General features: G+C 39.8%; 1 protein-coding gene and 1 long non-coding RNA gene across 2 annotated transcripts in view; one reads left to right on the forward strand and one right to left on the reverse strand.

The window, feature by feature from the left end:
• Positions 1 to 6: 6 nt before the first annotated feature.
• The window catches only part of CR1L (complement C3b/C4b receptor 1 like), a 57,493-nt gene continuing 43,564 nt past the window's right edge, over positions 7 to 13,935 (reverse strand). The window contains exons 13-16 of the mRNA XM_049634245.1: positions 7,486 to 7,713; positions 6,318 to 6,494; positions 3,989 to 4,174; positions 7 to 467 (exon numbers count right to left, since the gene is read on the reverse strand). Coding sequence (XP_049490202.1) covers positions 409 to 467; positions 3,989 to 4,174; positions 6,318 to 6,494; positions 7,486 to 7,713 — 650 coding nt within the window. The 3' untranslated portion in view covers positions 7 to 408. The remainder of the gene's footprint in view (positions 468 to 3,988; positions 4,175 to 6,317; positions 6,495 to 7,485; positions 7,714 to 13,935) is intronic.
• Positions 4,170 to 5,747, forward strand: LOC125925341 (uncharacterized). The gene is made up of 2 exons (XR_007458797.1): positions 4,170 to 4,524; positions 4,695 to 5,747. It is a non-coding gene; the product is annotated as an uncharacterized LOC125925341 (long non-coding RNA).

A 13,935-nucleotide genomic window follows, 5' to 3' on the forward strand; every position in this document is an offset into this window, starting at 1 on the left:
GTCAGGCACAGGCTACGACTCCACTGATCCCTACAGGCAAAGTCTCAACAAACCACTCCTCTTGCACAGGCAGGTCACAGAAATGGCTAAGAAAATTGATCTTTGTGGCTTCTAATCTGCGCAAGCGGGCATAACTACCATCCTGAAGAATCTTCCCGGGTTGTAAACCAAAGGGGACGTTGTGTTCTCCAGCCCCGTTAAAATAGGAAGGATGACGATTATTCATTTGTAATGATTCAAAGACGGTGTAGAACCTTCGACAGAGGACACTCACTCACTCTGTGCCTGTGAAGATACCATGGCCTGAATGTAGACTCTTTTCCTTCTGACTGAAATTGTAACGTTACAGATTTTGATCTCTCCTTATACATCTCACCCACTGTAAGTGAGTACTTACTGTGGAACGTGCTAGAGCTCCTCAGCAAACCCTTCACAGAACTTACCAGCTATGAGAGCATCATGTGTGCCTAAAGGGAAGACAGAAGCCAGGACGACATCAGTCTGGTACACAGGGTGATCAAACAGGAGCTCTCAGCCAGTGAAAATTCATCTGATATTTTTCAGCACACAGTCTAACGTTTTTCTGATATAAAAAGCCATTGGTTTCCCTCACACGACCTCATTTTATCTTGTGCACTCAGCAAAGTATGTTTTTATTTCTTTTTAACTTAACATTTTAGCATAAAAGTAACATAATTACAGCAGAGAGTTCTAAAACAGTACAAAAGAAAAATATCACACCTGGTCCCACTACCCTGAAATTTTTTGTTCTTGGTAAGATTGTCCAAAAATTGTGGGGTACATTTATCCAGCTCCTAAGCAGACTATGCTTGCCTAATGGTACCTTTTTTCCACATTCAGCTCTAAAAAGCTATTTCTGGAAGTTATGATTTCATAACTCTGGTTAAGTCTTCAGGGACTAGAGGGCCTTTAATTCGATCTTACTTTTTAGGACTAATTCTACTTCTATCTCTTTTTTACCTTGTTCTAAAAAGAATAATAGGAGAATGATAGAAGAGGGTACAAGTCCTTGCAGTCAATTTGGCTTGGTTAAAAATCAGTTTTATTACTAAATAGCCATATATTTGCCATGTTAGTTGATTTCTCTGTGTCTCATTTATCTTATCTGTATATTGGGGTTCACAGTACATCTACCTCATAACATCGTTCATTCAGTAAATATTTATGGAGCACATATTATGAGCTATTTAGTTCTGGGTACTGGGGACACAGAAGTGAAATAAAGAGCAAAAATCTCTGCCCTCATGGAGGTTTTATACATCTATATTCCTATATCTCTCTATCTCTCTATCTATAGTCATATATTTCCCCCAATTTAATATTAAAAACCAAAAAAATTAAAAAAAAAAAAAAAGGGGGCGCCTGGGTGGCTCAGTCGGTTAAGCGTCCGACTTTGGCTCAGGTCATGATCTCACGGTCCGTGGGTTCAAGCCCCGCGTCGGGCTCTGTGCTGACAGCTCAGAGCCTGGAGCCTGTTTCAGATTCTGTGTCTCCCTCTCTCTGACCCTCCCCTGTTCATGCTCTGTCTCTCTCTGTCTCAAAAAATAAATATATGTTAAAAAAAAATTAAAAAAAAATATTAAAAACCACTTAATGGGACAAACTTTTTATTACTTTAGGCATAATCATTAATTAACTTGCTCAAGATTTCATAGAATTAAAAGAACAAATGTAAAGGACTCAGAGAAGTGCTTGTCGTAAAGGTATTAATAAATAGATATTAGTTCTTGTTTACTGTTCATAATGTATATGTATTTTTTCTTCATCACAAATGTAATAGTATCCAAATAATGTACAAACATGTGAAGGAAAAATAAGAGTCCCTGTAATATTCTCCTGTACTGTTAAGAATTTGGGGGGGGGGGGGCCTGGGTGGCTCAGTCAGTTAAGCATCTGACTTCGGCTCAGGTCATGATCTCACGGTTCGTGAGTTCGAGCCCCGCGTCAGGCTCTGTGCTGACAGCTCAGAGCCTGGAGCCTGCTTTGGATTCTGTGTCTCCCTCTCTCTCTGCCCCTGCCCTGCTCAAACTCTGTCTCTGTCTCTCAAGAAGTGAATAAACATTAAAAAAAAAAAAAGGCTCAATGTATTTGGTGGACTTTTCTTCCTAGGGCATCTATGAAATGAATTCTCAGGATGTAATAAGCCAAAAACTGGTTATAATCAGTATTCATCCAGGAAGCATCAAGTGATTTCTTTGTTTCTTTCTTCTTTGTTTCTTTCTTTTTTTTTTTCTTTGCCAAATTTTCTCTAGACAACAAAATCACTTTGGTTGAGAAGCACTGTTGTTTTTTGGTTTCTGTTTTTTTTTTTTAATATCCTGAAATGTTTTGGTACGTTCTTTCCTGGGACATTTTCCCATGCATCTAAGTTTTTACGTGGTTCTAGACTCTCTATATGCATCTAATATTTGAACGATGGAATCAACTTTTGCAATCCTCACAACCATCACTATTGCTAATTTGCACGATAACATATTAGCTCTTCGTTATATTGAACATATTTCTCATCTGGCTAATGTCGCCCATTTACTTTTCAACGTACGTAAATTCTAAGTCAAATTTGTTGACCTTTCATGATTTCCTCCATCTTATCAACAGGCTCAAGCTGTTGGCCTTCTTCTAGCTGTTTCATAAACATTCTTTTTTTATGGTTTACCTTGGCTTTTCCATATTCGCGTTGAAAACTTCTCTTTATTCAATCTGGTGTTTATTGTAAGATAAAAAGAAAGGGTCTAAATTTTCTTCCATGCTACCTCGAGTATCTGACCATCTCTTCCTTTCCCATGGGTTGATGTTCGTTATTAAATTTTACTTATAACTTTTCTTTTTAGTAATCGTTATTTTATTAATATCTGTTTTGTTCCACTTACAAAAAATAAGTTTATTTTTGTGCTAGCATAAAGTGATTTATGTAATGTGGTTTTATATTTTGTTTTGATATCTGGTAGGGCTGGTTCCTCAATTATGTGAATTTTCTCTCACAGCCACCTCTTCAGGATACTCTAAAGGCATCCAGTCAGTTCCATGGTGAGATTTTTGCCAAAGAAGTGAATATAATTCGACATGAAGGGAGGGTCAAGTTTACAATTTGGAAATATTACTGAGTCAGCTTAATTAACGTGTTTAAGGGATTAACTAGAAAAAAATAGATCCTGAACAATCTTAGTATTCAATCATGTATTATAAAAAAGAGTTCTAAGCATTGTGGAGGGCAGCCTAGCACTAATTTGGATTGTCTGTTGAAATAAACGATTTTTTTTGTTACCTGTTTCTTCTGCCCAACAAATATTGTAATAAATCCTTTTTTTTTTTTTTTAAAAAAGGGTACAAGAATTATGGAGGGCAGCCTAGCACTACTTTAGATTAAGGATGATTATGCATTGTTGACTTTGCTCATCAGCAACTTGCTGTGTACGAGTTTGGGGTTTAGGATTTTCTATCTTACATCATTCTCTGTTTGCCAGCAGAGGGCTACTCGTCTACTGAGCTCAAGGATACATGATTTCTAAACTGCTCTAGTCAACTCTACCAGCTTAAAATCCTGTAGCCTACACCAGTGAGCGAGGCTGACCATCTGGTCTCTGCAACTTGGAAAGTGCTCCCTCACTCATGTTGAAATATTCTTGAAGGTCTACTTTACCACTGATGTGCTCCCTCTGACTCTTAAGGCCCACAGGCTACGAAATCATTTCCATGCCATGCAATCAGTGGTAGAGTAATATAGACAAAAAAGGGTCAGAGGGGGCCCTGAGGAGAGTTGAATGGGTTGAGCACTGTGAGAAGAGCAAGGCTTGCTTTACTTTCATTGCCAAGGGCTTTCTTGGAAGAATTAGGGGCTCTCCCACTGGACTCCTTCGTTCTTAGCAGGTGCCATGAACGTCACACCACATTCAATGACAGGATGGACGAGTGAATGAACAGTGACCATGACGAAGGAAGGACCTACATTTCTTGCAGGTGCACTTACTAGATGCACATATGGCCAGAGGAGGGTCCCACGTGTTATCTGCCTGGCACTGGCTCTGGGGACTACCTTTCAGAGTATACCCCTCTTCACACTCAAAAGTTACATTATCTCCATGGTGATAGACTTTTTTCATTTCCACGTCCTTCCGGATTCCATTCATATGCGCTGGGAGTCTACATTTTGCCTCTGAAAATAGAAAAATCAGAAGGAAATGGACATTTTACTAATTTTTAGTTCAAACTGCCATAATGCAAAAATCTATGACCCCCCAAACTACCCTGCCTTCAGCAAAGATGAGTCATGTTTTCAATCAAGACCTATTGACACCTACCCAACACCGTACAATTTTAAATTCTCTTTCATTTCTTAGGTAAAGAAAGAGAATACGGAAGGTACTGCAGTCCGCTTTTAATTATTGACAACTCTGCAACTGTAAAGTGGTCGACAGGTTGGGAGTTATGATAACCATGTTCTAATCCTGGATCCGCTTGGGTCACACCGTAAGGAAAGAGGAATATCACATTAACTCTCTCTAGGTATACAACAAATACTGGTATTTTGCTTCTTGGTTAAATGCATGTTTCTGGCTCATTTCTATGCATAGAAGCTAGTAAATCATGATTCTCAATTTAAAACATAATTTTAAAATTTAATTTATTTTATCTCATTTATCTTATCCTTTGTTTTGCTTTCTTTCTCTGCCCAGCTATTGATACCTCCTTCAACCAGCAAAGCCCGCTTTCCAGTTGTAATTGTCTCAAAACTAGGCGAAATTATTATTTTCAAAGAACCAACAAGGCGAAGTGGCATTTCCCAAAATATGGTCTGTGGTCTTCCTACATCAGAATATGCTGATGGGTCTGTTAAAAATAGACCTCGAGATCCCACCTCAAAATGTCAGAATCAGAGTTCTTAGGAATGGAGCTTGAGACTGGAACCTTCTTAACTAGGTGCCTGGCTGATTTTGCTAATGCTAAATACGGAATGACCGCTATAAAGCACATTTGACGAGGACAATTATTAAGACAAAACGAATTTCACTTGGAAGCAGCTGCCAAGAGGCTAGAATAGTACCCTTTTATATTCAGGAGAAGAAACTTCCCGGAGTCTTAATTTGAATAATCCATCTTTGAAGTATTCTCTGAATCTTCATACTTCTCCATGTAACTAAAGCAAAGAGGGGTGAGCTTTCTTCCTGTTCCTGCAGAGGCGCAGGGACTCCACAGTTCGTGGAGAATAAATAGAGAAGAGCCACTTACCGTCTCTGTAGAGGATATTTTCTCTATCTCTAAAACCAGAGGTCGGCTAGACAAGAAGGACTTCTGAGACTTTTAGGTTGGGGAGAGCCCCATGATCCTGTGACCACCCCAGCAGCCATAGGACTAACTGCTCCTTAACGTTGGAAACACAGGCCTGTCTGAAGTCCCTCCTACCTCATCCCTGCCCTTCGCCTAGTTTACTACAAAGGAGACAAAGAGCAAACTGCTAACTTAAAGTTGTGCCAAGTCAAAAGAACCACATTTAATAGGAGACAGAATACAGCGCAGTGTTCCAAAGCATGGGCTGGGCAGTCACCCAGTCTTGGCACCCCCGTCTGGGAGCTGCCTATCGTCGACTGGTTACTGGGGCTCTCTATTTCCTCTTCTGTAAAATAGCAAGAATAATCCCATCTCATCAGATTCTTTTGGAGACTAACACAAATGACTTTTATAAAGACCTCGGTACCATGCTTAGTTACTGAATAATATTTTTAATTCCATATTTTATGGTTTTTTTTTTTAAAGAATATTGCCAACAAAAGATGTTTTGAGTCAGATGCCAGTTTCGCAAACATAGACAGGAATAAAGGAAGTAAGTTTTGGCACTTGTTTTAAGGAAGAGATGAAACAGACATTTCACCTTTGGTCTTGGAAATTATAATGAGGACCCATATCCAGTAATTCCGGTAATTAATTGTTCTCAACCTTCCTCCACATTTCAGTTTTCCTCACAAGAAAGTGTGCTTCCAGCCTCCTCTCGAAGGTATTTATGAGGACCACTTGTAACTCCTCTGAGGTCTCTTAGAGCTGAGATATTTTATTAGTGAAAAGCCGGCAAAGCATTTTAAATTGGTGTTTGATGTCTACTGTATTACCGGAAATTCCATCAGTTCTTCTTACTTGTTTGGTAGAGCTGAGAATCCTTGGGCAGCCTCCTTCCTATCTTTTTCTCTGCTTTTCTCCCCCTTCTATTGATACTCATTTCACAATCCTCTCAGAAAGGTGGCTTAGCCTTAGCAGCCCCATTCATCAATTTTCCATTAACAAAACCCAGCAAGAATAAGAAATACCTCTGCAATAATGTTCAAAATGACTCCAGGTTCCCAGGTATGTGCAGAAGATGAAGTTCCTTCCCACCAACAAGTAGCCTGGGTCACAAGTGTAGCTGACCGTCATCCCAGGAAGATATGGAAATGGATGTTCTCCAATGTAATGCCCATTGTGGATCCTGGGTGGATGTGGGCATGCTAAGAACAAGACCCCCCCCCCCCAAAAAAAAAACACACAAGAAAAGACATTCAGTTAAACAAAGAAGTACAAATACGCCAACATATCTAATAACATTTCTATTAGAGCCACACGGAGACCCAAGGCAGGCAGGTTCCAAAGGCACTAAATATTTACTGATCCCTGGGAAGAATGATTCTTCAAACGGAGACCTCTCAGCCTTTAAGCAGGACCATCTGCGTTGTCCCTTGCAAACTGCACTGGCTGGGAATACCACCAGGATCTCAAATGACCAGTTGCATGCTGTCTGTCCTCGCTGGCTCACAGAGCTTGTGTGGACAATCACAGCCACAGATGAACCTCCAAGTGCCAGGCACTGTCACTTCATGCCAGACTAATGTGTAAAAGGAATGAGCTGCTAAGAGCACAACCTTGAACTCCGCTTCTCTAGGGAGTGTTGAGTTCCTATTGCTACAAGTGAGACAAAGGGTCACCAAAATGCAGTTACAGGCTGAGCAGAACGCTTAGAAGTAACAAAAGGAATACAAGTGCCTACATTGGAGTTTCTTTATTTCTGTAGCCTCCAGTCTGAAGTAAAATGAGGCCATCAACATGTGCTTTTTGCTCTGCACACCCACTTAGCGAGTATAAAGACAACTTGTACTGGAGATGGCAGGACAGAGTTTTTTCTTTGGCACTTGTATTTTACTGCTTTGAAAATACTCTCGAGAAAATCTGGGCCTCGCTGATTCTCCCCATTCTCCACCTCCTCCTCTTTTCACTATCCCACACTCCTCGCCCCCGTGGGAAGGATCATCAGAGTACCACGGATTGGGACACAGCATGGCACGTCTAGAACCCATCTCTTAAGTTGCTCAGCAGGTAATTCTGTGTGTCTGACTTTTATAACAAAGCCACGTTCACAAGCAAAAACAGCTGTCACCACAGAAATGAGGACATTCTAGCCTAGATATTCTGATCCGGCTGGGGCACAGGGATGTGGGTACTGACCAGCAGGACCAGCAAGTTCACAGGAAGGGGCAGGGCCGCTCCAAATCCCGTTCCCTTCACCGTCGCTTATGCAGCGGATGGTGCTCTCCCCGACGAGGTTGAAGGTCATCCCTCTGGCCGAGCGGGGTTCACACATGTAAGTAACTTCCTCTCCATAGGGAACGTCTCCCTGAGAAGTTCTGGGGTGGTTCCCATTAGGGATAGATGGAGGACTTGGACAAAAGATTTCTAGAAAGAGAGCAAGAGCTTTAGATCCCATTAGAGTTTTAATCAAAACGATCGTACATGTAGCAGGGGTGCCCTGGGACTGTATTTTTTCCATGAGAACACAACTACAGTGGGTGGACTTAAGTATGTAAGGCTTCTTCTGAGAAGGAACGAACTGAAGTGAGACTTTAATTACAGTTTATTGCAAAAGTTCCAAGACCCTCCAGGTAGCTAAGGTTTTAATCAATTTGAAAGGTAACTAATTTGCTTTTTCAGCAACTATCATTTGTCTACTTTCTTTTTGGCATAAAGACGGTCCTGGGTTGACACTGAGACACAAGACAGACAAGATTGGCCCTCAAAGATCCGAAGTTGCCAAGAAATCTTTGTAAATCTTTATTAAACACAGATGACCACCTTCAGCAGATATAAACGTTTCTTGATAATTCAAGACCATTATCTGTGTCACTAACAAATACACAATAATATCTTCAGGATACACTGATTACAGGGCTTTTCAGAGCTTTACAGAGCTTTTAAGTGGCTCTAGGGAGGCTTTTTTTTTTCCCTTTTGCTTTTTTTTCTTTCTTCCAGGTGACCAGCTGTCCTTTCTTTCTGCTGTTAGTGTATCTGTTTCTAGCAGTTCCCTCCCTAAACTAATCTGATGCTTTGAATCTGGCATGAACTTAAGAATAGATACCCAAGCCTGTCAGAATTGTGTGAATAAACAAAGTGAAGGTCCTAGGACGTCAAACAGTGATTGACTTCTCATATCTGGATTTTACCCATGTGTTTATGTTTATCTAAAGTTTATTTATGTATTTACTTTCAGATTTACATGTCTCAGGAAAGTAGAGTTTGTTTTTGTCGGATATCTGAGTTTTATTTATACCGATTGTTCTTGTAAAGTTCCATCACGATCCCATCAGGTGTCCAAATAGATTTCTAGCAAAGATATTTCAACAAAATCCAGATGAAAATAGCCATTCACAAGTGAACAAAGGTGCCTCTGTACATTACACTTCTGCACACCTGCGCTTCGAAAAACAATGAGGGTAGTTATCTCAGAGGCTGCTATGGATCCAAGGGAGCTGGGATCCAAGGGAATTGGGGGGAATTGCCCCACCCACATTTGCTGGAGAGAGAAAAACATGGTGGACATGCACCAGAGACAGAGGTTTTGCAGAGGCCCAGCCAACTTGATGGGAGAAGCGGGCACCCATCTAGGCAGGACAGAGGCAGAGGAGAAGGATCTTGAGAAGCCAGCTCCCTCTTTAGGGCCAGTGACTTCCCTCACAGAAGAGGTGGAAAGTGAAAGTGGTGAGTGACTGTGACCCATTTCTATCCAGCTGCACAGATTTCTGAGGGGGGCACCTGTGCACCTGGGAGAGAGAGGAAAGGGAAGGAGAGGCAGTCAAGAATAACAAAGGGCCTTGAAGGGACCTGTTCCTGCCTATCAGCTTTGCGATGTTAGCGGGAGGTTTGCTCTCAGACCTCTGGGAGTACCCCTGGTCTGTGGGCAGTGGGCACCCACAGAGCAACAGGTGTTAAACCCACACTTCCTCCCACTCCACCGTCAGCTGTTTCTACACCAGCTTTTCAAAACCAGCATGCTCCCCTGTGCAGCCCAGAGCCACTGCAGGTGAAGAGAAACCAAAAACTTGAGCTAAGGCGCCACCTTCCGGAAAACAAAAGAATGGTTTCTAATTGCAAGTTAGTTGAACTGGAGTAAAATAAAGGTGTGTGTTACTTCAAGTGCAATGGCAGAACACCCTCCAGTTCCATCCATGTTGCTACAAGAGGCCATATTTCATTCTTTCTCATTGCCAAGTAGTATTCTATTGTGTATATAAAGCACAATTTCCTTATCCCTTCATCAGTTGATGGACATTTAGGCTCTTTCCAAACTTCGGCTATTGTTGAAAGTGCTGCTATAAACATTGAGGTACAAGTACCCCTATGCATCAGCACTCCTGTATCCCTTGGGTAAATTCAGAGGAACGTACAGAGAAAGACAGATACCCTATGTTTTCACTCTTATGTGGATCCTGAGAAACTTAACAGAAGACCATGGGGGAGGGGAAGGAAAAAAAAAAGTTAGAGAGGGAGAGAGCCAAACCATAAAAGAGACTCTTAAAAACTGAGAACAAACTGAGGGTTGATGGGGGTTGGGAGGGAGGGGAGGGTGGATGATGGGCATTGAGGAGGGCACCTGTTGGGATGAGCACTGGGTGTTGCATGGAAACCAACTCGACAGTAAATTTCATATTAAAAAAATGCAATGCAGAGATACATTTTGTCAAACACAATGAAAAATCACAGGAATATTGAACCGCAAAGAGGAAATGATAATTCTCCAGCGATCGGTTACAAAGGCATGGAGTATTGCAATCTAACTGATAAAGAATTCAAAACAGCTGTTATGAAGAGATTCAATGAGCTACAAGAAAATTCAGCATGACGAGTCGATGAGTTTAGGAATAAAATTAATGGGCAAGAGTTCTTTACCAAAGAGACTGAAATTTAAAAAAAAAAAAAGAACCAGACACCCACTGAACTACCCTTTTATTCATGTACAATAAAGTTTTCTATTTCTCTAAAAGAAAAAAAAAAACCCAGAAATTCTGGAGATGATAAATTCAATGAATCAGATGAAAAACAGAATGGAAAGCTTAGGAAATAGGATGGATCAAATTGAAGAACAAATTAGTGACTTGGAGGATAGGAATTTAGAAAGGACTCTGAAGAGGAGAGAGAGCTAAGATTTTTTTAAAGTGATGAAACCCTATTAGAGCTATGCGATATGAGGAAAACAAATATAACTGGTTTGCCAGAAGCAGAAGAGAGGGGGAAGGGAGCAAGAAGTGTCTTTTGGAAAACAGTAGCTGAGAATTTTTCTAACGTGGGGAAGAAATTGAACATACACATCTAAGAAGCTACTAGAACACCCTATTATCCCATTGCAAAAAGACCCTCCTAAAATATATTATAATGAAACTGTCAAAAATCAATGATCAAGAAAGGATCTTAAAAGCAGCTAGTGGAGGGGGGTGGGGAATAAAACAATCTACAAAGGAACCCCCATTAGGCTATCAGTGTATTTCTCAGCAGAAACTCTATAGGCCAGGAGAGAGGAATGATATATTCAAAGTGGTGAAAGATAAAAGTTGCCAGCCACCAACACTTTATCTAGCAAAACTGGCCTTCAAATATGAATGGGAGATAAAGGCTTTCCCAGAAAATAAAACAGCTGAGGGAGGCTCATCACCGCTAGACCTGCTTACAAGAAATGTTGAAGGAAGCCCTTCAGCTGAAATGAAGAGACGTTAACGAGTGACATGATAGCAGATGAAAGTACACAGCACTCTGGCCAAGGCAAAAAATAAAGAAAACTGTAACTCTATATTGGAATGGCATATTAACCACTTAATTATAATAAAAAAGCTTACAGAGGGGCACCTGGGTGGCTCAGTCAGTTAAGTGTCCAACTCTTGATCTTGGCCCAGTCATGATCTCATGGTTCATGGGTTCCAGCTCCATGCTGGGCTTTGTGCTTGGGATTCTCTCTCTCTCTCTCTCTCTCTCTCTCTCTCTCTGCCCCTCCCCAACCCTCTCCCTCTCTCTCCCAAAACAAATAAATAAACTTAAAAAAATATACCCTGGTCTTACTGTAACATCAAAAATATAAAAGGGGACGAGTAGAAGGGTGGAAGCTTTATAGGTGAATGAAGATAAGGTGTTATCAACATAAAAAAGGACTGTTTATCTATGAGATGCTTCATGTAAGCCACATGGCAACCACAAAGCAAAAGTTGAGAATAGACTCATGAAACATAAAACATGAAGAGAATGAGCAAATCACCCTAGAAAACCACCATTTTGCAAAGACAAAAACGGGGGGGGGGGGGGGAGGAGAAACAAGACAATAACCAGAAGGCAAATGATACGATGGCAGTAGTAAGTCCTTATGTAGCAACAGTTACTCTAAATATAAATGGATGAATTCACCAATCACCAGGCACAGAGTAGCTGAGTGGATAAAATATAACACCCAACACATGCTGCCCACAGGAAATTCATTTCAGCTCTGAAGACACATAGGCTCAAAGTGGACAGATAGAAGGGGATATTCTGTGCAAGTGGAAATCAAAAGAAAGTGGGCATAGCCATACTTTCTATAAGACAAAATAGACTTCATGCCAAAAATGATAAGAGACAAAGAACGTCATTATATAATGATAAAAGGGTCGGGTCAATATATCTAGAAGATATAACAATTGTACGAATATACACACCCAACACTGGAGCACTAAATATATTAAGCAAATACTGAGAGATATAAAGAGAGAAACAGAAAACTCTATAATAATAGTAGGGGACTTCAGTACCCCTACTGTGAGCAAAGGATAGATCAGACAGAAAACCAACAAGGAAACATTGGAATTGAACCATGTTCTAGAACAAGTGGACTCGACATACATATATAGAACATTCTACCTAACAGCAGCAGAATACACATTCTTCTTGAGTGCACACAAAACATTTTCCGTGGTAGATCATATGATATGGCACAAAACAAATCTCAGCAAATTGAAGAAGACTGAAATCATACCAACTATTTTTTTCTGACTACAATAATAGGACACCAGAAATCCACAACAAGGGGAAAACTGGAAAATCTACAAATATGTGCACTAAACAACGCACTTCTGAACAACCAATGGATCAAAGAAGAAACCAAAAAGGAAATTAAAAAGTTATCTTGAAAGAAATAAAAATGGAAATACAACATATCAAATCTAATGGGACGGAGCGTAAGCAGTTCGGAAAGGAAAGTTTGTGGTGATAAACGCATATATTGAGAAATTGAATGACCTCAAATAACCTAACTTTACACCTCAGGTAACTAGAAAAAGAAGAACAGATTAAGTCCAAAGTTATGAGAAGAAAGGAAATAATAAAGATCAGAGTGGAAATAAATGAAATAGAGAACAGAAAAGCAATAGAAGGTATCAACAAAACTGAAAGTTGGTTTTGTGAAAAGGTAAACAAAAACTGACAGACCTTTAGCCAGACTCACCAAAAAGAGAGAGAGAAAACTCAATAAATAAAATTAGAAATGAAAAAGGAGACAACTGATACTACAGAAATACATAAGACCATAAGACACTATTATGAACAATTATATGCCAACAAATTAGATAACCTAGAAGAAATGGATAAGTTTCTAGAAACATAACACCTACCAAGACCAACTCAGGAAGAAATACAAAATCTGAAAAGACCAATGACAAGCAAAGAGATTGACTCAGGAATCAAAAGCCTTCCAACACAGAAAACTCTAGAGCTGATCACTTCACTGGTGAATTCTACCAAACGTTCCAAGAAAAATTAATACCAATCCCACTCAAACCTTTCCAAAAAACTGCAGAGGTGGGACTACATCTAAACTACATCTAAACTCATTCTATGAGACCTTGACACCAATGCCAGATAAGGACACAACAAAAAAGTAAACTATAGATCAATATTCCTGATGATATAGATGTAAAAATTCTCAACAAAATATTAGCAAACAAACCAAACTCAAGAACACAAAAAAAGGATTGTACACTATGACCAAGTGGGATTAATCCCTGATATGCAAGGATGCTTTAGCATACACAAATCAATAAATATAATATATCACATTAATAAAATGAAAATTTTTAAATCACATGATCATCTCAACAGATGCAGAAAAAACATTTGACAAAATACAGCATCCTTTCATAATAAAAACCCTTGGCAGATTAGGTATAGAAGGAGTATTTACATACCTTAATGTCATAAATACCATATATGCCAAACTCACAGCCAACATTATACTCAATGGAGAAAAGTTGAAAGCTTTTCCTCTAAGATCAGGAACAAGACAAGGGTGCCCACTCTCACCGGTCTTATTCAATGTAGTATTAGACATCCTGGCTAGAACAATTAGGTAAGACAAAGAAATAAAAGGCATTCAAACCAGGAAGGGAGAAGTAAAACTGTCACTCTTTGCAGATGATATGATTCTATATATAGGAAATTCAAATGAATCAAACAACAGCTGGAACTAACCAATGATTTCAGTAAAGCTGCAGGATATGAAATCAAGATACATTTCTATACACTAAGGATGAAACATCTGAAAAAGAAATCAAGAAAAATTTCCCATTAACAATAACATCAAAAAGAATAAAATACTTAGGAATTAGTCTA

Source organism: Panthera uncia, chromosome F1 (assembly GCF_023721935.1).
Source record: "Panthera uncia isolate 11264 chromosome F1, Puncia_PCG_1.0, whole genome shotgun sequence".
Taxonomy (NCBI): Eukaryota; Metazoa; Chordata; class Mammalia; order Carnivora; family Felidae; genus Panthera; species Panthera uncia.